Source organism: Accipiter gentilis, chromosome 6 (genome assembly GCF_929443795.1).
Source record: "Accipiter gentilis chromosome 6, bAccGen1.1, whole genome shotgun sequence".
Classification (NCBI taxonomy): domain Eukaryota; kingdom Metazoa; phylum Chordata; class Aves; order Accipitriformes; family Accipitridae; genus Astur; species Astur gentilis.
Genome location: NC_064885.1, coordinates 14,145,234 through 14,168,490, shown reverse-complemented (window position 1 = coordinate 14,168,490; position 23,257 = coordinate 14,145,234). Strand labels below are relative to the sequence as shown.

Genomic DNA, 23,257 nt, shown 5'->3' with positions numbered 1-23,257 from the left:
GATTAAAAACTGACGAGCACCCAAACCAATACAAAAATCAGGATGAAAGCTTTTAAAGAGCCCTCATGCCTAGCAGCTCTTACCAACTAAAGGAAACTGTTTCCTTTAGGAAAGGAAAATGCATCTCCCTTTTCTGCTTCTGTTTTTCCACTAAGTGACCCCATCCTTCTGGGATTTATTTAAACAGCTCAGCTAGGCCCCAATCCAAAGCCTGTTAAAGTCAGTGGAAAGTCTCTTGCTGGCTGCAGAGCAGCTTTGGACCACACACCAGAGCCACTGGTATTGTCACAGAGGTGATGCTGCTGCAGATCCTTTAACATCCAAAGCAGGTCAGGGCTCTACGGTGCCAGTCTCTACACAGATAAGCTCTCCTTGCCCTGAATAACTAACAGGTTGTATGGAAACAGGGAAGCAAAACACAGCTTGAGCCATACCATGCTCCATGACCTGCTCCCTTTCTGCCTATATTCGCAGCTGTTAACCTCACTATAATTGGGATTCAAGCTGTCCTTGCTACACCAGAGAAAAGCCAAACCTGAGATAACTGGAACAGACAATGCTCTAAAGTCAAATATGGCACAATGTACCTATGCAGTGGGACCAACAAGTATGCCAGATATCCTCAGTCTTGCCTTCTTGAGAGGTCTATGTAGGGCTTATGCTTAGTCAAGACTCGTAGACAGCATGGAGAGGAAGTAAACACAGCCAGAGCTACAGTGTTAAGACTCAAAACCAGACCAGAGTGTGGAAGAAGGCCATGTAAAAGACTGAGGAGATAACTTCTCCAGCAAGATATGGTCAAAATACCCCACTCCCTTGCTGGAAAGGCATTGCGAGTGACTAATGGGGCTCCCCCAACTGTCTAGGCACTGCAGTGTCAGGCTGTAGGTGTTTTCTTAATAAACTGGATAGTGAAAAATATGCTGAGATGCTTTAGCCATTGGTAATTGGCATGAAAACTCAGACTGCACTTGAGTCTCTGGTTTCCTTTGCTCAGTAAGAGCCTCTTTCCTCTGAACTATGAAAAAAAAAAAAGGAATGAATGTCTGGCTGCCACAGCCAACTCTGATTTGCTGGATTTAGCATTAAACGCCAAGTCTTGAGACTGCAATTGGGATCTAGGAATGTTAAAAATCAGCAAACTCCTCCCCCTCTGCCATTCAGTACCCTTCTAGCAAAAGAAGTTACAATACCGAATTGATAAAAGCAATTGAATACACAGCCCCAGCTTCACACTCACAGGTTATCCTGTTAGCTGCTCTGAGGCAGAGCTGTGAAAGAACAAAAAACAGAGCATACAGAGCAATGGGAAGGTTTGAATCCATCCCCTGCGCAGCCAGACAACTGCCAGCCATTTATGCAGCACGGTGTCCCCGGATGAGGGGCAACACTAGCAACAAAGCTTGAGCCTGGGCTTCTGCCATGTTCCTAAAGACTCTAGCATTGCTAGCCTCAAAGGGCTGAGTCCAGATCCCATTCTTACTAACCTGAAAACCCCAAGTTTAGAACCAAGAATTACAATTTCTAGCTTTACTTTCAACAAAACCATTTTAAACCATCCACACTTTTCACTTCACTGCTGAGCTGAGACTTTGAAGAACACAAAAAAATGCAGCTCTCAATGAATCTGTCAATATACATTGGTGAGAGCAGGACTCCCAGAAGTCAGTAGGGCTTTCTCCCCAGCATCATGTTTATGCAGCATAGCAGCATGCAGTCTGTTCTACCTGCAGCCATCCACCTTTCTGGCTTAATTCCCTGTGTCACTTCAGCTTTGGAGGTGGGCCAGTTCTGATGTAGTCAGCTATAGTCATCTAAGAAGATAACCTACTTACCTGCAATGCAAATACCTGAGCCTGTAGACTTGAACTTCATTCTTCTATAAGCTTTGATGCAAGTAAAGCTCTGCACTAAGTGACAAGACAGGGCACCTGCACTTTGAACACAGCCATGCTCAGACATTCCTGCCATACCTGCCCAGCTCTTGCTTTCCAAGCCCATATGTCCTCCCAAGCCAGCCAAGCGCAAAGGCAATCTGCATTCCAGGCGTGCTCTGAAAGGATGCTGAGGGCTGCAGAACAAGCCACAGAATCCAATTCCATCCATTTCCTATGACACAGCATCAGTTTCCCTGATCTGGGGAGTTTTCACACTACTATGCTGTCAGCAAGTAGCTGTCTTTGTTTTTTTTTCTTTTTATTCATTTGTTTGTTTCCAGTCTCTAACATCTACTGTTCCTCTCATGGACAACACAATGAGACGTTGCAGAAAACCTACAATGGCATCAGGACTTGCCTAACCTAAATTTCCATCTAAAACGTTTCTCTTCCCTTGATTCCCCCAGACTGCATTCCTAATCACAGGCAGAGACCGTTTTCGGGGAGGCTGAGGTTCCCTTGCAGAAATGTAGCACAGAGCGTATCTTTGCTTTTGACAGTCACAGGGACCAAACAGAAGCAGAAGAACATTCACGTCTAAGCAGTGAGAAAGCTCAAAGCACCTGCTTGTCTGGAACACCTAGCCTCAAGGGCCAAGGCTGCTGTCTCTCTGAGTATGAGAAAGGAGAAGCAGCAACTGGAAGCAGCAGGCTCCATTGCAGTTCTGGCTATTGCTGGGGAAAAGGAAGCCAAAAAGAGAGGAACTCCCTTGTGATGAGTTGGTTCTGGCTCCTAGCATCAGCAGCATGAGCTGGAACATGGGAGACTCCCATGTAATGAATCTTCTCTGGTTGCCAATGATGAGCAAAGGAGCTGGAATGAGTGACCTCCCTGTGCAATGAGGTAATACCACCTCCTAATGAGGAAGGGCAGGAGATGCCTTCTAGAATGAGCGAGAACCTGCCAGGAGGATATAATAAAACAGGGCATTTCCCTGCCAGAACAACAGAGCATAGAGGAACTCTCATTAATCATTAAAGCAGGGCACACTGCCAGACTGCCCACAGCTCTTTCAGAAACCAGGCCCCATCTTGCAGGCTATCCCAGAAACATGCCTTCTCCAAGAGAGGTGGCTCCATCCTGTTCCTTTCTGCCCAGCCCTGTCTGCATATCTGTCAGGGCATAGTACCTGCAGCGAAAATCTGCGCAGCTACTGCCAGGAAGGCGTCCGTCACCACCGTCTCTGAGTGCAGCGAGATGTTCAATTGGCGGGCGATATTCCGGTAGACGTTGGGGCGAATGTATTCCAGCTCATCCCCTGGAAACAAAGTCAGGAGTCAGCACACAGAACACCAAGTCCTGCTCTCACTGTGTAGGAGTTACAGCTGGGGCCACCCCATGTATCCCTTCAACCAAAAAGATTTAACACCAGCTCCACCTTAGTTTAAACAGGCAGCAGAATGCTTGCGGTCATTTAGATGCAGACCCCTGCCACCTGCATCCTGCTTTCCTACTGTCCTCTGCACCTGGAACTTCTAAATGGCATGGGGACAGGCAGTGGCCCTGTAGCAGTGGTGTGGCTGCAGTAATCCCTGATATAAATGATGTTCCCAGGCTGGCTGCCTGCCTTTCCTCCAACACAGGAGGCCTCAGATAAGCAAAGCCATCTCATTTTTCTTCAGAAGTGAAAAGGAGGCATGTACATCTATGTAAGCTTTTGAGAGATACGCCCTTTCTCAACACCCCATCAGACTTGTACAAAAAAGCCTCATGATAAGAGCGACTCAAGAATGCTGGAAGCTGATGAAAGCCAAGGATCCACCCAGAACTGCACAATATTAATTGAGCAGAGAGAGACTATCGGCTCAGCTATATTATGCTCACACAGGCACCGAGTGATGATGTGGATTTCTTTCTCTCCTCCAAACAGTTAGAGAGATGTTCGTTTGCCTGGCTAACTCCTCAGCAACAAGGTTCCTGACACACACACAGACATGTGCTTTCACGTCCAGGTTGTTTTCTCCCCATCTGGGAAATGGTTGGAGGTGTTAGGCTAGCTTGAAGACCAAGATGGAAATACCAAGGACAAGCAGAGAACCTCCTCCCTCCTACAGGTTTGCACTATGGAGCCTGGGCAAGAGCAGTAAAGCTTTTCCTCTGTAGCAAAACAAACCATTTTTGAACAGTAGAATTAATAAAGCCCAGTTTCCAATGGATTTCTCTCTCTATAGGGCTTCACAGATACTTAACAAGGGTTGCACAGCTGCTGTAGGAGCATTACACGATGCAAAGGTTGCATGGGCCCTTTGTGTGTGTGGGATTGTACCACACAAACTGATGGCAAGAGGAAACCCTGCCAACACATGGTCAGCCCTGATAAGAGGAAACATTACTTGCACTACTCAGCAGCTGCTTTCTCCTCCCAGGGAGCACACAGGCTTCCCAGTAAATGCAAGGAAATGGGGATAGCCCTGCCCGTGGTTAGCCGAGAGGGAGGCATGGGAAGCTGGGATCAGCACTTGGTAGCCTGCCACCATTACAGCTTTTAACAAGCAGTGCCTGGAGGCCCCAGATGAGATCTGGTTTTGGTTGGAGGCACATATGCTGCTAAAGCGGGCCCTGCCCTGCAGCAATGCACAGGGCAGACAAAAGCAAGCAGAGGAAGAAATGCACAGGAAAAGCAGAAGAAAGCAGTCTCAGGCTCACGGAGACTCCATGCCCTGGCAGCCCCAGGACTTCTCCAGCAGCACATTACATCGGTGGCCATCTGTGGTTTCCATGTTCAGATGCCCAACTGCGCACTTTGCAATATTTAGAGCAATTTCTATGCTTCTCCTCCTTCCTCCAGTAATCATGGAGGAACAAGTAGGGCAGCAGTGACAGTTCCCACATGCAGAAGCTCAGCGCAGAGGTGAAAGGGCCCTTGTCTGGGTCTTGGCCACAGAAGAGACAAATTCAGATAAACCAGACCTCTGACACATATGGCAGGTTGGTCTGGAGTGTCTCATTTGGCCATACCATTAGGTTTTGCCACCTCTGACTCAATTGCACTAACTAGCTGTTAAGCCTCACTGAGCTGATGGGCTATCACTCCCCAAGACTGCCGCTGCATTGCCTGTGCCCAGCACCTCTGCTGGCCTACCAGCCAGTTCATCGGACTCTGTGTGCAAGAGGGCTAGGAAATACTCCAACTTCTCATCTCCACAGGCTTCTCGGCACTATCATGGAAGAAAAACTGGTCTTGCTTGTTGCACTGCTTAGTAAGCAGCAAAGGAGGTGGCTGGATACCACTCAGCCTTGTACTGGTTATAGCAGCAAAGGGAAAAGAAAGGGACAGGCCATGTGGCAGGTAGAGTTTCTGAACAAACAGGACAGAAGCAACTCTTCATCCTAATAAGGAGGACTGCTCACCCTTCTTGTTGCATGGGTACCACATGGCGTTCTCCAAACAGATTTGCTCAGAGAAGGCGCCAAGTTCCTGGGACTATCAGCCAAATCTTTCCATCTGGACACAAATAAGTAACAGGAGAGTCACCCAGAAGACGCCTTCAGATCCAGTCTGCCACCTGTTTGCCCTTTAACATGCTCCTGGCCACCCACAGAAGATCTGGTTGAAAGCAAACAAGTCTCAACCCCAACCCAGGCAGAGAAGAAATGGAGAAAAAAAGAGGCAGTGAGATTGACAGAAGAACAAAAAAAACCCCCAAAGACCAAACAACCACTGGAAATAAAAATAGAAGTAAAGTCAGCACAGGAGAGAAAAAGAATGAATGAAGAAAAAAAAAGTGGTCAGTTAAAAGAAACACAGCTATACCTTAAAAAGAAATTTGGGATAATATCAAGCAGAAGCAGAAAGAAAGGGGAGAAAGTGGGGAGACCAGCCTGGTCCTGAGTTCATTAGGCCCAGCTAAAGGCTATTTCACCAGACTTATTTGAACATTGATGTAATTAAATCAGATGCAAATGCTAGTGGTAGTTTCCAAGCCAGACATGAACTAATATACCAGCCCACAGGCAAAGAGGGATGTTGGAAGCAACTTCCAAGAATAAGGATGTCAGCATCCCAAAAGACAAATGGCTAGACTTGAGCACACAGGAGGCTAAAACCTAAAGCAAAAGGCCAGGCAACTGTCAGCATTTAGAGGGTGCTCCTGATACAAGCAAAATCCAGAGCATGCCTTCATGAAGCAGCCTACAGGCATAACCTTCAAATTGCTCTCCCTGCAGCCCTGGCAGTCACCTGGCCATGAGGAGGGCTGGCTAGTTTGGGCACTGAATGGCAGTGTAAGCCAGGCAACATCAGCCAACTCCTCCTTGCTCCAACAAAAAGCAAGAAAACTCATGTCTTGCTGAATGATTAAGGTAGGCAAAGGAAAATTAAACACACTGTCAACACACTGTCATTGAAAAACAGCTTTTATAAATCTCCAGTGCATATGGTCTAAGCAACTACCCCCAAATTAAACGTTCTTGCAGCTGGGCGAGCAATGGATGAAGCCCAAGTATAGAGGTAGCAGTACTTTACTAGATGCCAGCGTGGGCTGCATCACAGTAGCCAAGTCACCTGCATCCAGAGAAAACACTGCAAGACTTATTAAAATGCCAAGCTGAGAAAGACTGCTGAAACTACTGTGAAAACTGTTACACAGCTGGAGTTTTATGCAGATAAAATTAGTTTGCTGTTGGGCTTTCTTGGACTGCATCATGCTTTTAAGTTATTGCAAGTCCTCAGAAAAAAGTAGCTCTGCGGAAACACTGTGCTGAGCAGTGCTCCAAGGGACTGAGGAAATGCAAGTAAAGGAGCTGTTTAGGGAAGATCACCAAAACCAAATCTAAATGCCCAAAGCAGAGACGAAAAACCCCTATATCATCACATGAAAAGCCTCTTGGCACTCATCAGTTCCACAAACCTTAGTCTAGTCTGAATTGCTCCATATAGTTTCAGTTCCCACCCATAGCCGCAGGAACTTACCTAGTCGCAGCAGTATGGTGGACACCTCGGCCAGCTTACCACCAGGCACTGGTGCATTGCACTCAGGTTTGCTCCAGCTGACGCCCGCTCGAATTAGCCTTGAATTTATGTAGTCTCTGCAGAGAGCCTTGGCTTGGGATACAAGCTCCTTGTCAGTGGGAGACCTGTCAAAAACCTCCATCACCTCTGCAGCAAAGACTGAGGAACGGCGTAGCACCTCCATCCTTGGCTGCTGAACCCACACCTCAGCATACACTTGCTGGAAGGCTGAGCCAATGCCTTAGACGAGAATCTGCAGGAGCTGTGTAGTAATCCTCTAGTCTCTTGGTTTGTTACAGCTCCCAGCAGCTATTCTCAAAAGGCCAGTTTTTCATTTTACCTGGTAAATAAAAGCATCTGTAAGTCCTCTAGCCTTGCAAAGATGTAAATCAGAAGCCCAAGTATTATACTTTATAGTTACACTAAAGCCAGTAGTATCATATTTGCAAAACATCTGTCTCAGTGCATCTTACAGACAAGGGGCAAAATCTTCTGTCTCTCAGCAACTCTGACTTTCACTGGCAGCATGACCCACAGAAAGGCTGCAGTTTTGACCTGTCAAGGTGTTTCCTCTTTTCCAGTTCAGATTTAGCAGTCCTAGAATTACCCTTCAGAGAGACTAGATGGTCAGAGCATGGAAACAATTATAGAATGTGTAGACAATCTCAGCTTGTTTCAATTAAACTGGAAAAAATACTGAATCCCAAATACCAGCTACACTAACCTCAACCAGATGTCAACAGACATTCCAGCTCAGTAAGTCATGGATCTTTCTGAATAAATGGCACTATAGCAAGAACAGGGGTACAGGAGCATTTGAAATGTCTGGATTGAGACAGTTTACCACACTCTTAGGTTAGATTTTGGTTCTGCTACTCTTTTCCTCTTTGTCTTTTTTTTTTTTTTTTTTCCCCCAAAGCAACATGCATACCATTTTTCAAAAAGCTTTAGCAATAACAGAGAAAGCAAAAGAGAAAAACAGATTTTTTAAAAAAGTTTCCAGGTGTGATTGCCTAAGGAGAAAATTCAAAATTTCTTGAGGCACCTGAATTCATCTGTTGCTCTGACTTTTTAACCCAGTGCTGCTTTTGAAGTGAGTCAGACCAGTCTTTATTCAGATGTTAGTATTTTTCAGTCCCCAGTTTTAGACATCTACTTACAATAACAACTTGCAAACAAAATAAAGCCAGTTATTTTTCTTTGTCCCAATGAAAAACATATTTACCTCTCATGTTGCACTTTTCCCCCCCCTCAGTGATTTCTTTTGGGGTTTGGTTTCCTGTTTCTTTGGAAGATCTGCATCAATGAACACCTGGTTTAGGATTCTGTAGGATACTGTCACACTTCTCTGGAGAGCCCCAGCCTTCTCCGCAGGGCTCCCACCAGTGCCTCCTTCCCCATCGCCCTCAGCCTCGCATCCTCCGCTCCACCGGGATCCTCGGGGCTTGCTCTGCTGCTTTTAAAAGACCCAGGCGGCAGAGGAAAGCTTCTAGCTTTAGCCTTGTAAGGAAGATGAAATAACCGGGAGGTGGGGTTGCTATAGCCAGAGAGCAACGCTTTCTCCTCCCTTTTCTTCTCTCTTAAGGAGGTTCTCTGTTGTTCTACTGCAAGCACGCAGAGGCTTCCCTCAAGGACTTGTCTCAGGGGTGAGGGCAAGAGCAGAATTTCAGGAGCAGGTTACCCCATGTAACAGGGAGCAATGAGTGCACCGCTGAACTAGGAATAATAGCTGCGGGTGAATTCCCACAGCGGCTTTTGCGGAGTTGATGTTGGCCGGTCATTTTCAGCCGGTAGCCGAGTCGGGCAACTACAGGATGTCATACTTCAGCAGTGGGCTAGTCATGCCAGTTCAGTCCAAAGCAATGGAGGTGATTAACAAAGAGAGCTGCAGGTGGGGGCTAAAGCAAGGGGTGCTTGCACTTCCCGAAACTACGAGTAGTCTGCTTAAAAAGAAAAAGAAAGGAAAAAAAAAAAGTGGGTTTGCTGATAGCAAAGAGTTTGTCCAGAATGAAGTGTTTTGCAGAAACACGTCCATTTCATCTCAGTGTGTTAAGAAAACTCACATATAAGGTTTAAGGAAAACATTTCAATTTCAATTCCAACATACTTGGAAATTAATTTCAACATCAACTTCTTGTTGCAACATTATCATATTGAAGCCACAATGCTCAGCTTTTTTTCTGTGTGTGATACCACTTCAACTCAATAGACCACATACAAATGTTGGGGTTTTGTGTTATGATTTGAAGCAAAAGAAGTTTTTGAAGTTTCCTGCAGACAAGAAATTCTACCAGCCCAAACACAAATTGTCCCCAACAAATAGGAATTTGTAGATTAACAGCTGGGTATGTGGCATGGTCAAAATACAGCCTTTCCGAAAGGAGGTCAGAAGCAAGAAGTAACTGTTGTCACCTCTTGCTTGTCACCTTTGAGAAAAAAAACAGAGGTCAGTACACCTCTCCAAGGTGTTGATCACAAAAAACACCCAAGCACAACTTGCACCACTGCCGGTCTCAAAACTGAGAGATAAAAAGGAATAAATGAACCGCATGAAAAAGCTTTATTGTATGATGTAGCAAATACTCTGGCCAGCATCCAACACACAGCTCGCACACAGGCTTATCACAAAGCATATGTTTTAGTCTGCCATTAACTGGATTGCTAGAGACTGCTTTGCTGCATTGGGACGGGGCCTGTGGTAAAGTCTCTTCTCCCTCCAGCAACATGATCCTCTTTCTGACCTGGCTTTTCCTGGGAAAGGAGCAGGGTTAAGGAGAAGTATGTGTATGCAGTGGTAGTCAGCTGGGGACTGGCTTAGCTTGATACGATCATGTTAAGATGGCAATAGTGACTGTGCATCTCCAGCACCAGAATTATTTGCTCAAGGATTCTCTGAGAAATCCACTAGCCTTCCTCAATTTTAAATATAGTAGCTATAGACAGAGGCCCTCCCATAGAAGCTGAAATCAAGACTCCAGAGATCCTGTGCTACTGCCCATCACTAACCCACCCCTTCTCTGAATAGCGTGCCTGATGGTCTCTTGGAAAATCATATTTTTGCCTTTGCGACTCTGAAGGCTGAAAAATCATTAAAAATTATGTCATAGCTTCCTGCAGCAGCTGACAGCTTGAAACAGTAGTCCTATTTAAACTGCCCCTATTCAGTAGGCCTCTGAAACAAAGATGAATGCTTAAATATCAGTATTGCTTAACTAATGATAATGTTTCCCAGAACTCTGGCAAATATGCAAGTGCCACAGTGCCTCCCAGCTCTCCGCAGGTGCCAAACCCATCCCACGTGTTCCCTGCCCGACTGTCACAGTATGCAGCACCCCCTCAACTTCCACCCTGCAGCAGACACAAAAACTAGAAACATGAAGGCTGTGTATAATAAACCAAACTTTGTACAAAAAAGCCCCAATAGTGCATGGTATTCTACCTATATTATTTGCACACTAAAAATACAGCTTCCTACTGAAAGATACCTTTATAAGTAAAAATAGATGAAACCACAGCATACTGCAAAGAACAGCATGTTACAATCCAAGGAGCTGTCAGTGTAATGTGAGCCTCTTTTTCCATAGTATGTTTAGGCTACAACACTTAGAGGCTAGATCTATACTGGAAAAACCCTTGTGGCAAGGGAGTATCAGGAAACAGTGTGGAAACACCTTATATCACCCAAAACCACTGTTCCCAGTGTAGCTATTACTGGCATGACAGCGCTGTGGCTGGAACAACAGGATCCACACCACAGCTCCTGCCTATCTCAGATGGGGTGACCAAAACAGCTTGGAGCATTCATTTAGTAAAACCAGGGGACCACAGAGATATGACTATGTTTTATAAGTCTGTCAAGTGGAAACAAACACTGGAGAACCCACATCAGCAAGAACACAGCAATAGTCTAAACATAGACAGCTTATGCTCAATATTAAATAGTTTAACCATTAGAAAAGTAAGTCTCTGGAAGGGCCTTTTAACAGTTGCAGTGGAAGCAAAATAGCTAGCTAACTGTGAGCCCACTAAGCTTATGAAAGGGTCTGCATGATATGGTTTCCTACAATAGCACAAGAATAACCCTGAGTGCCCTAGGAGGTAATTTCCAGCCTTGTGTTCACACAGCCTGGTTTCTATCAGAGATATTGTTTTGTTTCACCTCACGGTGCCAATCCCAGCCACTTCACACAGCCTACAATTCCAGCAGAAACTACACACTGTAACACTTAGATCCGATGTTCTAAAACACCTGCAGAGCAAGGACTTAGAGAAGCAGTGGGATGCCAGAGATGCTCAGTTAATAGAGAGCCTGGGAATCAACCCTGCTAGCCCCTGCCTGCTACAAGAGGTTTCCCTTTAGAGAGAAGATGCTCTGGCAAAACACTGGCACTGTAACCAGACCAAAGCCTTCCACCAAACCATCCCTGAACCTTCTTTTGCATTATGTCACCCAGTTTTAACATACCATCGTCTCCCCACTGTCTCTTCCTGTCTGATTTTTGCAGCAATATTTCAATTCTGTGTTTGTGAAGTTATCACTTACCACTGCGAAAACACCTATGATGTGAAGCTTTAGGCTGCAAAGCCATACAGGAGGAACAGGGAGGCTAGAAGAAACACTTCTTTTTATACAGAAATATTTTGCCAGCTGCAACAGGAAAACAATACATGGAAGTAGCAGCTTAATGGGACCCAAGCAAAACACTGAGGCTTTTTGAACCTTTCTTTTACCTCTAAAGGGCTTGATTCAAAGCCTCCTGGAAGCCAAGCAGTTACTTGTATTACTTGCATGATGGGATCACCCTGGAGCACCATTCCTGGAGCAGGATTTTGCAGTGCCAAGTGTCATGTGCCAGACCAAAGAGGCTGTATCACAGTGAACTCCTCTTCCATGGCCTTTAGACTCTTCTCCTTCATGAGGATATGGGTCCAGTGACTTAAATGCATCCAGTTTAGTAAGCAATCCATTACTTAAGTGTCAGCATAGATTATCACTGATACCCAATGTTTTCTTCTCTGAACCCACTGCCATGCTCACTACCACTGCTTCTACACAACTTCCTTGCTATACGTATGCTTTGACAAAGGCAGAACAAAGACATGGCGTACTCCAGAACTGATGTACAAACACACTGAAGGGGAAACTGTAGCAGGAATTGAGTGTTAGCAAGCAGAGCTGTAAGTTGAGTCACAGAATGTCTCTACTTGTAACCAACTATTACTACTCGGGTATCAAGCCAGCAGCTGCCCACTGTAAAACAGCAGCTTCTAGCTAAATCTAGGACTAAATGAGGCTGCATCGTCAGCTTAAGAACCTGATTAGATATAACAGTAGATATAACTGGTTTGGTTGTTTCATATCCTCTAATATGCTTCAAAATTACATATTTTACTGAACCAATCATTTCATAAGCTAAGGCAGCAGCAGGCACACCAAAGAAATAAGAAATTTTAAGTTGTTCCAACAACTATAGCTTTGGTTTGAAACACAAATAAAATATATACATACTGTATCACCAAAATTGAAAAGGCAGAAAACAACTAATGAGGTCACTATCCCCAAGAGAGCAAAAACGACTCTTCCTGTTCAAGCTCTAACCCACAAAGGCAGAGGATGAGCCTTTGTCTCATTCTAGTGATTGATCATCCACAAGGTTTGGGAATCACTTCCACGTAGGACATGTGCATGTGGACAGGCAAGTGCCTCTGCCTGCAATAAGCCTGAAATCTCAAGAGCCTGAAGTGAGTGCAGGCACTTCTGCACTGGTTCAGCAGCTTTTACAAGCTCTGACGCATTTATCTGCTGCTTTGAGACATGTGCTGGGGCACAGACATGTCCTACACAGGCAAATGGATTGCTGGATAGGATAACCACAAGGCACCAGTCTTTATCCTGCACACATCGTCATGCCCTAAACAGGCTCTGAGGGATTTACACTCAAATTTTGCATATCCAGAATGTAACCCTACTCTTAATTAAACCCCTACTGACTTTCAGAAAGGCTCTTCAGGTTCTTCAGTCTTAGCCTCTAGTGCTGTGCAGGGCAGCAACTATACTTTCAAAAAATCCTATCTTCTGAAGCTGTCAGACAAGGCAGGTAGGCTGATGTCTCTAGTCAGCACAGATCAAATTTGGAGCGCATGATTCCTTCGTAGGCAGTTGATTATGCCATGCAGCATTTCGACGGTTAGGATGCAGTTCCACCCTGACTACCAGCAAAGTGTTTCTACACACTTGATACACCCCAAGAGTTTGTGGAACTCCATGTTGACAAAAATTTTCTTCAAGACTGCTTTGGTTAACAAGATTGATCCCTCTTACTCAGTGGGGCAGTATAGGGCTGTTTTTTTCAGCAACAGCTGAAAGCTAAAGCAACCTTCACCTCCAGCTGCTCATACCCATTCCCAAATTGTCCTTCCTAATTGCACTGCTGTAATTTTGTGTTTGCTGGTACTGTGGACCAGTTCCAGGAGCTGGCTGGTTATTTTTCATTCAAATGCGATAAACCTTCCATCCAAAGCATATCTGCAGACAGAGTTGTATTAGTACAACCAACGTAGCTACAAGCAGAAGGAAACAATTTCCGCTTTGCCATCAAGACAAATGTCCATGAAACTATAGCACTAGTATTGTTTCTGCACATAAAAATGCAGCTGTGGTGATCTGGAGCTTCCTAGTCCACTGAGAAGACAGAGAAATGCTGACAAGGTAATCAACAGATCCTTCCACAAGAGCAATGATTACTCAGCATGTCTGGGTTTCCCAGCACTTTTAAGATGATAACTTTCATGAGTTCTTATGGAAGAGACTTTAGCTAAAAGAGGAAAAAAAAAAACACCAAAAAAGAAAAGGCAACTTTTTGTTACCTGACACTGAGATACTTAAATCAGGCACATACAATAGCCAGGACAACAGCAATTCCTTCCTTCTGGCCGAGACATGAGCTTGACCAGGTAGGTGTCCAAAACAGGTTTAACTTACATTTGTTGACCGAAATCCATCATCTCCCTTACTTCCAGCTGGAAACCTTTGGGCCAGTGTTGACATGACTCTGAAAGGCAGTTGGGTGCAGTAGCTTCTCTGAATGTTTGAGACGGGGTGATACATATGGCCACCCCTGCTCAGGGAAAAAGCAAAATCCCACCATCATCATTAGTGGTCCCTTCCTAGGCTTCACAGAGCATCCTGGTTATTTTTCTGGGCTCTCAGGAAAGACCTGCTACAGGTCTTGGACCATCAGTTCAGCAAGGGCCAGAAAGCTCTCTATGCCCTGCTTCTTGTGCAGCCTGCACATCTCCTCCAATGTATCAGACTCTAGCATTGGCATGACAACAGCAAATAACTGGCCAGATGTTAAAAGCCATTGCCAAAGATGCTGAGGGCGGACCCACTTCAGTCTAACTGATTCAAGTCAGTTTTAATCATAGGTAAGAATCAGCAAGCAGGAAATCTTGTTTGAGGTCACTGATTTTAATCTGGGTTTATATTTGTTTCTAAGAGAGGGTGAGTCTCAGACTTGCAGGAATTAAGACCTGTTCATTTGCATCTGAACACAGTTCAATGCTATGCTTTTTTTCCCTCAGCTATAAAGGAAGAAAGTGATAGGTATATAAGCAATTCTACAGCTGATACAAATCAGAAATCTGAATGTGTCCAGGGTATTTTCTACATAGTGGGCTACTTTTATTTCATGTTGCTAGTGTATGCCCCTTGAACATTCATACAAATGCAATTAAAAATATAGAAATAAAATTATGTCTTTATGCGCTAAATTAAACTTGCAAATATGAAGTTGAAAAGGTTTTTAGAATGCAGAAAAGCACCTGAGGCAAAAAAAAAAACCACAACAACATAGAACACTTCTTATTCAGCTACTGAACTGAGTCAACTGTTGAAATGAATAAGCAGCTCGAGACCAATAGCCTTTTCTGGGAATAAAGTCAAAACTTCAGAGAATTTGCAGTCTCAGAGAAGTCTTTCTTATTGAGCTAGTTCAGTTTGTAAACTGATTATGAGGAGCCAGAGAGGCAAGGAAAAAATATAATCGACTACGTATTGGTCAAGACAAATTACTTTTCACAAAAAGCCTGAAGAACAACCTCAACATAAGCAATGCTGGTTGCTTACATTTTGCAAGACATTCACATACCACTCTGCTGTGCTTTACTTCAGAATTTCAACAGATGCTCACAGCTCTAATATTTTTGGTTTACAGCAAAGAAAGGGCTTAAATTGGACCTGATGACCTCAAGGGTCTTTTCCAACCTAAATGATTCTATGAAATATTTACTTACCTACCTGAGTAAACTCTAAGTAAAAACTTGCACTAAAAGTTCCCTTTAACATTCCAGAAATTTCACCTGAGGGAGGTGAACTGGCAGTAAGAGTGCAGCATCCCACAGGTCATACAGAGGCAAAACGCCAGCAGTAATCAAGCCAGCTTAAATTTGAAGTCACTCAGCGGCAAGGAGGAGGTTAGTCAGTGAAACTAGACTTAAGGGAAGTGTTTTCAAAGAACAAAGTAGAAATACATACAACTACAGTTCTGGGGAAAAGAGGTTTCGCACTCAAGCGACAGCTGAAGTGTGTAGTTACTTCAGTAATTTTAAGTGAAGGGTTAGTGGTTGTAAGGGAGGGAGTCAGTGTTGTTTAGCATCATTCTGTGTGGCAAAAACAGTGAGAAATAATACATACACAACTGGATCACACATTTAAGAACAGCTGCATTGGAGAGGAGCAAACAATGCAAGAAAATCTCCCATGTAGTGAGATTTCCACTACTGCCAAGACACTGGGAGCAGTTAAACATATCTCCTCTCACAGCCCTCTGTGAGGAAGACAAGCAGCCACTGTGCTGTCTTGTATGCTTCCTGCCAAAGGTTTGTTGTTTAAGGGACACAGGTGACCCTCTAGTAGAAGTTGGAAAGTAGGGTAGGTGTATGGCATGAGTCATTTAATAGACATAGCTTCTTGATTAAAAAAAAGTAGATGATGCTCCTTGTGAGTTATCAGAGAAAAAAAAATCAGCTTCACACAGACCTGCGCAGAGTATATGCCCTATTTCTCTTGCATACTCCCAAAGCATAATTTCACTTAAGGTCTGATTTCTCATTTCCTCGTAACCACAGACCGGTTTCTCTGGAGAGAAGCCAAAGCAGCACAAAATTTCTTGCTGGCACTACCATACATACAGCATTTTGTTAGAAGAAACACAATCTTTGTGATTTAAGGAGAACTTCAGTTCTAGAAGAAGCCATGAGATCAGGCCATTGTAGTGTGAGACCAAAGAAGTGATTTGCGTAAATTATCACTGAACCTTGCAGAAACTCACATGATAGAGCTGTTAATGGTAGCTTTGGTCCAGACAGCAGAGGCCAAGGAAGTATTCATTAACAAACAGAAGTTTGATGCTAGCACTAAGCCCCTCACCAGAAAGAGGCATAAAAGAGCAGGTAGCTTCGCACCTTCTTGTTTTACAAGAAGACAGAAAATACTTTTCAGAATCCTAATTCAAGCAACTATGCACTCAATCAGGTAACTCTGCACCTTCCTGTTTAAAAATATTTCTGGACAAACATGTGCAAAGAGGTGTCTTTCCTTAACAAAACACAGATTGCTAGTTTTCCCTTCCACAAGGTGTCTCGGGTGCACAGCACAGGAGATTTTTCCTCTGAAGAACATGCATCTGAGTAATTGGTTTTATTTAGTATTATATTTTAGTTTAACGGCATGAAAAACATGTACTGATAAGAAAAAAATTTCCTGTCAGCAAGGGGAATAACAGCTGCTAAGTCACCTGGGGACAGAAAGGAAGGGTTTTTCCTCTGTAAGACCTTGCATATGGAACTCAGACCCAGGGATCAGCACTACAATGGGTTTACTCCACTGTAGTTTTCAATACACAAATGAAACCATGAGTTTCCTTTCCAAGGAGTCTCGAAGTGGCTTCCACACATTGGAGCTGTCCTCACAAAGCAGGTCAGCTCAGACAGTAAAAGCTTCAGAAAGACACAGTGGAAGTTTCACAGAGGAAAGCTTGAACACAGAAGGGGTCAGAAGCATCTCAGAAGAACGAGTGAGGCTATCATTTTGAATTGTGGAGATCTTTGGAAACACGAGTATGACCACACTGTGATTTTACCAGAATTACAGCTGAGGAACTCCTGTTCCTAGTTTGGACATGGGTGAGGAAGCAGGTGTTCAGCCAATCTGCACAGGCAATAGACAGGCAATTAAAACAAGCTGCTTTTCTCCAGCAGTTCTGGATAGTGCCATCTCTTTCTTCTCACTTTCCTGGGTGGATAACTCCTGAGTGGATTCAACCACATTTAGCAGCTCCAGTTTAAAAGCTGGTAGGTAACTGAAGCACAATGTCATGCCATCAGTTCCAGCAGAGCATTTTGTTCTCTGTTTCAAGGAGCATTTTCACTAATTTCCATAGAGGTACTGCGTGGTTCCAGACAAGAGTCGTTCTTGAAGTGCTCAGTGAGTGCCAGGTCTATCCCCCAGATAAACTGTATGCCAGCACCTATCCTTTGTCGCTCAGTTAAACAGGGGTCTACCCACTCCCCTGCAGACAACTTCCAAGGTAGTTGGAAGAGACTAGCAGGAAGGCAAAAATCTCTCCAGGAATGACATTAACCACCTACGTTCCTGCCTCAGCACAGAGGTCTGCAAGAGCCCAGGATTCTACTTCATCATAGAATCACAGAATATTTTGCATTTGAAGGGACCTTAAAGATCATGTCGTTCCACCCCCCCTGCTATGAGCCGAGACACCTTCCACTAGAGCAGGTTGCTCAAAGTCCCATCCAACCTGGCCTTGACCAGTTAGTTCCACAGAGGGGGCATCCACAACTCTGGGCAACCTGTTCCAATGCCTCACCACCCTCACAGTGAAAACTTCTTCCTTACATCTAATCAAAATCTACCCTCTTTCAGTTTAAACCTGTTACCCCTCATCCCATCACTACACTCCCTGGTAAAAAGTCCCTCCGCACCTTTCCTGTAGGTCCCCCCTTGAAGTACTGGAAGGCCGCTATAAGGTCTCTCCAGAGCCTTTTCTTTTCCCGGCTGAACAACCTCAACTCTCTCAACTGTTTTCTACCACTAGACAGGAACATGGCTTGGAAGAACCCTAGTTTAATTTAGGGACTAGTCACTGTGGGAAGCAAAGGGGTGCTGAGCCAACAGGCAAGTCAGCTGCACTTGGAGCTTTACAGCTGTAAGTGTCACTCAGGCTTATTCCACTTTGCCAGCAGAATTGTGAGATAAAGGCTCCTTTCTTTGCTGAACACTCAAGACAGCCTTAAGAGCCACAATATCAGCAGAAAGCAAGCCCCATGCAGTCAATATTGCAAGATTTGTAGTGATACAGCGTGAAAGCAAGTAGTCTAATTTAGCTTTAGCAGTCTACTGCAGTCTCCATACAAGCAGGGATGTCACAAAGAGCTATCATCAAAGCAAGTAGATTCCTACAGTACCAGCTCAGTCTGATCTATTTGTAAGGGTATGGATTCTTCTTTGAATTCCCTCTTGCATTCATACAAGGAGCAAGGTTTAAGGCCTGGAGCAGTACGTTACCGCCAAAACAAACCAATCACTTTATGCTTATCAGTAGCTGTGATGCACCCAGGTAGAGCAGAACGAATCAACCCTACGCCTTGCACCAAAGGGAGGAGCAATTTAGATATAGAGCGCTCTCTGCTACTACTTTGCTTTGCTAAATTCAGGTAAGATACTTACTGTTGCAATTCAAGACCTTCACCAAAAAGAAAGGGAAGTGGGGAGAACACCCCCATTTAAAACTCAACGAAGCTTGCAAGTTCAAGCAAAGACTGTTTTGGCATGAGCTTGAGTAGCATCTGGTATACAGAAGCTCAGTGGCCAAGCCCAGATGCAAACTATAACCCACGGCAAAGAGGAAAACTGCTGCTGAAGTCCAACTCTTACTTTTCTCTGTACAAGTGCATTCTTTCCTAGGGCTTGAAAGCTCCACTTTGCACTGGGCAAAAGCATATAGCTTGAGAAGGTGACAAATTCAAAAGGATCTTCTTGTCAGGAAGACAACTTTCCTTCTGTTCTTGTAGGGTTACAGCTTAACTGCATAATGCAGCAATAGTGCTCTTCCACATCACTGATCTCCAGAAGTACAATACAGAAAACCACTTCAGCCTCTCAACGTACTAATGGAACTAGATATAGCTCCTCTCCAAACAAGAACTGTAGCATTGAGAGAGTTATTCTGTTGCACTTTTTACAGGAAAGTTTTAACCCATCTATCCTGCTAAGTAACTCTACCTTCAGGAAGGGTACTTAACACCTAGCCCACCCTCTAAGGCTAACCGCTGTGCTCCACAGCCCTGTTTACACCAGGAAAGTACTACCACTTTTCAGGGCTCTCCAGGCTCAAAGTACATAAGCCACTGCTGCAAAGAATGTCCCGTAATGACTCCACAGAGCAGTACAGAAAAAGCTGAGGCGCCAGACCTCATGTCATCCAGCTGCCATGTAACCCAGTCACTTAGCAGCTGTTTCCATCTCTATGCACATTGCCACCCTCCGTGACACACCCTTCACTCTGCTGTTTTATCCTTGCTGTGCCTGAAGTGCTATTATTGTACCCAGGGTAGACAAGAGAAACTGAACCAGACTTGTCCTGGGCCACACAGCAGGAAACCTCAGAGTCTCAGGGTAGCAATCTAGCCACCGGCCATCACCTCCCCTTCTCCTTCGCGAGCAAGGGACATTGCACATCAAAGCTAAGTGAACAGTATTGAGTTACTGGCTTTGACCACCACCACTTCATGCTCCAGCACAAAGGGCTGCGGGAAGCAGACCGTGTGACCCACGCGGGAAAGGAAAGAGCAGCTGCAGAGTAACAGGGATTTGGCAGGAGTGGGTGCTGCTATGTGCTGCCTTCCTGAAGGAGCCTGGCCCTGCAATGCGCTGTTGCCACCTGGTGGCACCAGCAAAAGAGCAAACCAGGTTTGCTTCTAAAACCACTTAACAGCCCCGAGAGCCACAAAAGCTCCCGGACAGCGCCATTTGTCTGGCAAAGGTGCTGGAAGGGCTCTCGAGACCCACTGCAGGTGTGGGAGGGGGAGAACAGGGTGGAAAGCCCTGAGCTGCTTTAGGCAGAGTCAGCACCAGGACTCGGGCGACAGCCCCAGGCTCACATGCTCATCTCAAACACGGACTAGCTGCCACCCGCCCCAGGGACCGGAGGACATCTCACAGCCAGGCTATACCATACCGCTCTGCTCAGCTCTCCGAGAGCAGTGTCACAATAAATTTCTCAAGAGGTACTGAACAACATAAATCTGGATGTTTTGAGTAATTCATACAGAAAAATCTATCAGTGCTTGAACCAACCACAAACAGACACTTTCTTGGAAGAGTTTCATAAGCCAAAGCAGGTAAGATGTAAAGCAATAGCTCTTGAGGTCCTTTCCTCATGTTTTGGCCATAAATAGTTACACCTCCGGGCAAGCCTGCAGAGGCACTAGACGCCGTCTACTCAGCGGCATTCTTTGCTTTTGTCAGTAGACTGGGGTCCAGGCTGACCCTCCTTAAGACGTCTTACCACACTTTTTAATCCTCCCCCACTTTCTGTCTGACCCAAGTAAGCATGCAACAGGTGGGGATACATTAATACAACTGCAGCACTTTTACCTTCAAGTGAGGAAGCAACTTTGAGGTGTCTCACTGAAGAGTTTCTTGTTCTCAGAAGCATCTGGTGAAGGGCAGTGAACAGCAGGAGAGCAGGCTACAGGACCCCTCATGATTCACTCAACACTTCCTTAGCAAAAAGTAAAGGCTGTATTACTTTAGCAGAACATCTAAGAACATATCAGTAGAAGTTTCTTGTAACAACTATTCACGCTCTTCTCTGGACTTCACAGAAACAGCCAGGTTTATCAGCTTATTGGGCAACAGTTGTAAATACCTGTGTCAAGCTTTCTCTTATGAGAGCATTACATGGGTTATCTCAAGCAGTGTTTATGCCACACTGTCAGCAGAACACAACAGTTTCTGAAGTAATTACTTTTTTAAAGAGAGAATGTTAAGCAATTTTTATCCCCTCATCTCCAATAAAGGCTCCAGTTCCATGGACAGGAATAGAGCAGGCTTCAATCAGGCAAAACTTGGCTTGGGAATGGGGACTGCAGCACAGCTTATTTCTAAGCAGCTTGCAGAATTAAGGTGGGGTTTGGGGGCAGGGTGGGGGTGTTGAGCATAAGACTTGTTTAAATACTGCATTTTTTTGTCACCAGCTTTTAACCTAATTTTTCTTCATTCTGGATATTTATCCTTCTGCTTTAACAGAAAGAACTAGAAAAGGGAGAAAAAAATTAACTAAACCAGCTTATCCCCTTGAAAATAATACTTTTAAAAAGTTATTTCTTCTCTATTGTGAGAAGAAACCCCAACAACACACACAGCCATCTTTGGTTTTTAGCCTTATTTCCCCACAGCATCCAGGCTTGGGCAGCCGTACAGCACACACGGATAGCAAATATACATGCTTACACACATATGTATTTGACTCTTTCCTGCTCATAGTTTTTGACCAATTTTAATCAGCTTGGGAAAAGGAGTAGGAACCCCCAAAGCACAAAGTTCCTACAATTTTGTGAAGCAAAAGGTAAGAACAGGTAAGAACTTACTAATACAGTTATGAAGCAAAAGGCAAACCAGCAGCATCAGAACTGGCATAGAAGAAAGGGATGGCAGCAAGGCTGGCTTTGCTCCTAGAGCTGCCTGCTCCATCAGCCATACCTGCTTTCACGCCTACCTGCTTCAGGAACAAGATAGTCCTCCATACTACCCCAAGAGACCCAGGAGGAGCTGCCTGCTTACACTGATGGCCAGAGTCAGGAGCCAACACAGTCCTGCCAAAGGCTCCCTTTCCCATAGCCCTGCTTCCCAGGGCCAGGTGAAAGCTTTAACCCTAAATAGCAAGCCACAGACCTTTTGTAGGCCTGGGCACTCCAGCATGTAATTAACTCTCTGCTGCTTTCCTCTAGCTGAAATATTTCCTCTTCTGCACTTTCTTAGCTAGCTTTTTAAAAACATCAATCTCTTGGAGGCAGGGACTGGGTTTCTTTCTGTGGAGGTGCGGATTTCACTGCAATGCACAGATAGCTTCTGGGTGCTGAAGCAACAATTACGTAGATACAACTTGTAGTATGATTGTTCTGTAATCACAATTGCTAATGTTAACAACAACAGCAAAAAAGCTGGACTGCTAGGAATATAGCACCAACTGAAAAACAGGGGAGCAAGGAGTGTAAGAAGACATTTCTATTTTCCTTTTGCTCCAGCTGACAGAGAAGTCAGGGAAGCCTGCTTTCCCGGGATCAGCAATTTGTTTCTGCATTCTTTTGAGCACATTAATAATTCTCTCCCCACACAAGAAAGTCAACAGAAATAACTGCCTTGCAACAGAGTAATCATCTCCAACCCTATACATACCACTTGTCCAAACCAAAGTGACCAGCTACTGACCCGCATATGGTTTCTTCTATGTGGTGACCAGACCACAATTCCCACACAACCTCTCCTACCCATCCATAGACCCTGTTGCTATGAGGCAGGCTGCCCGCGGGCCCCAAACAAGGAGGAACACTAGCCTACATCTGAATCCCCTCTGTCTCCTGTGCTTCTGGGCCAGCTCCAAAACAGCTGACCAGCTTTTGGAATTTAAGATGGGCATACCATGCTAAACCCACAGGTTGATCACCCTTATTAAAGACTTACCCTAAATTAAGCTGACAAAACAAGTTAATTGCTGCTCCTCCCTGCGGTCGTTAGCAGCTTCATGCTACTATTATCCTGACACTGTAACCACCCTAAGGTCTACCGTGTGAGGTTAGTAAGACAGCTTTTTGGTGTTTGTTCAGACTTCGCACGTTTATTAACATAAACATTTTTTGGTGGGACTTTTGCCCTCTTGCCTGCTGCCAAGAATGAAACTACATGGCTAAATGAAAGAGTCTGCATGACAGGAGGTGGAGAGCCGAGCTGTTGGGGTGAGATGATTCCCAGGTAATGTAGACAGGGACTCACAACTTACCCTCCTACAGGGTGATTTCTGTGTCAAGATTTCTCTTTTATGAGAGTATTACATGGGTTATCTCAAGCAGTGTTTATGCCACACTGTCAGCAGAACACAACAGTTTTCTGAAGTAATTACTTTTTTAAAGAGAGAATGTTAAGCAATTTTGATCCCCTCATCTCCAACAAAGGCTCCAGTTCCATGGACAGGAACAGAGCAGGCTTCAATCAGGCAAAACTTGGCTTGGGAATGGGGACTATGCGTCCAGAGAGGGGATGGCTCACCCCTGGGTCCTTGCAGCAGAACTC

General features: G+C 44.8%; 1 protein-coding gene across 7 annotated transcripts in view; it reads right to left on the bottom strand.

Moving 5' to 3' along the window:
- BOK (BCL2 family apoptosis regulator BOK) overlaps positions 1-23,257 on the bottom strand; it is a 49,818-nt gene that overhangs the window by 26,041 nt on the left and 520 nt on the right. For 5 of the 7 annotated variants that reach the window (XR_007506271.1, XR_007506272.1, XR_007506273.1 and 2 more), the window contains exons 1-3: positions 8,114-8,828; positions 6,850-7,228; positions 3,067-3,195 (exon numbers count right to left, since the gene is read on the bottom strand). Coding sequence is in view for 4 of the 7 variants with exons in the window: in XM_049802107.1 (XP_049658064.1) it covers positions 3,067-3,195; positions 6,850-7,072 (352 nt within the window). In the remaining 3 variants the exon portion in view is untranslated. Of the gene's footprint in view, positions 1-3,066; positions 3,196-6,849; positions 7,229-8,113; positions 8,911-20,563; positions 20,691-23,257 lie in introns of those variants that run through there. The other 2 variants (XM_049802104.1, XM_049802105.1) reach the window with 2 other exon arrangements.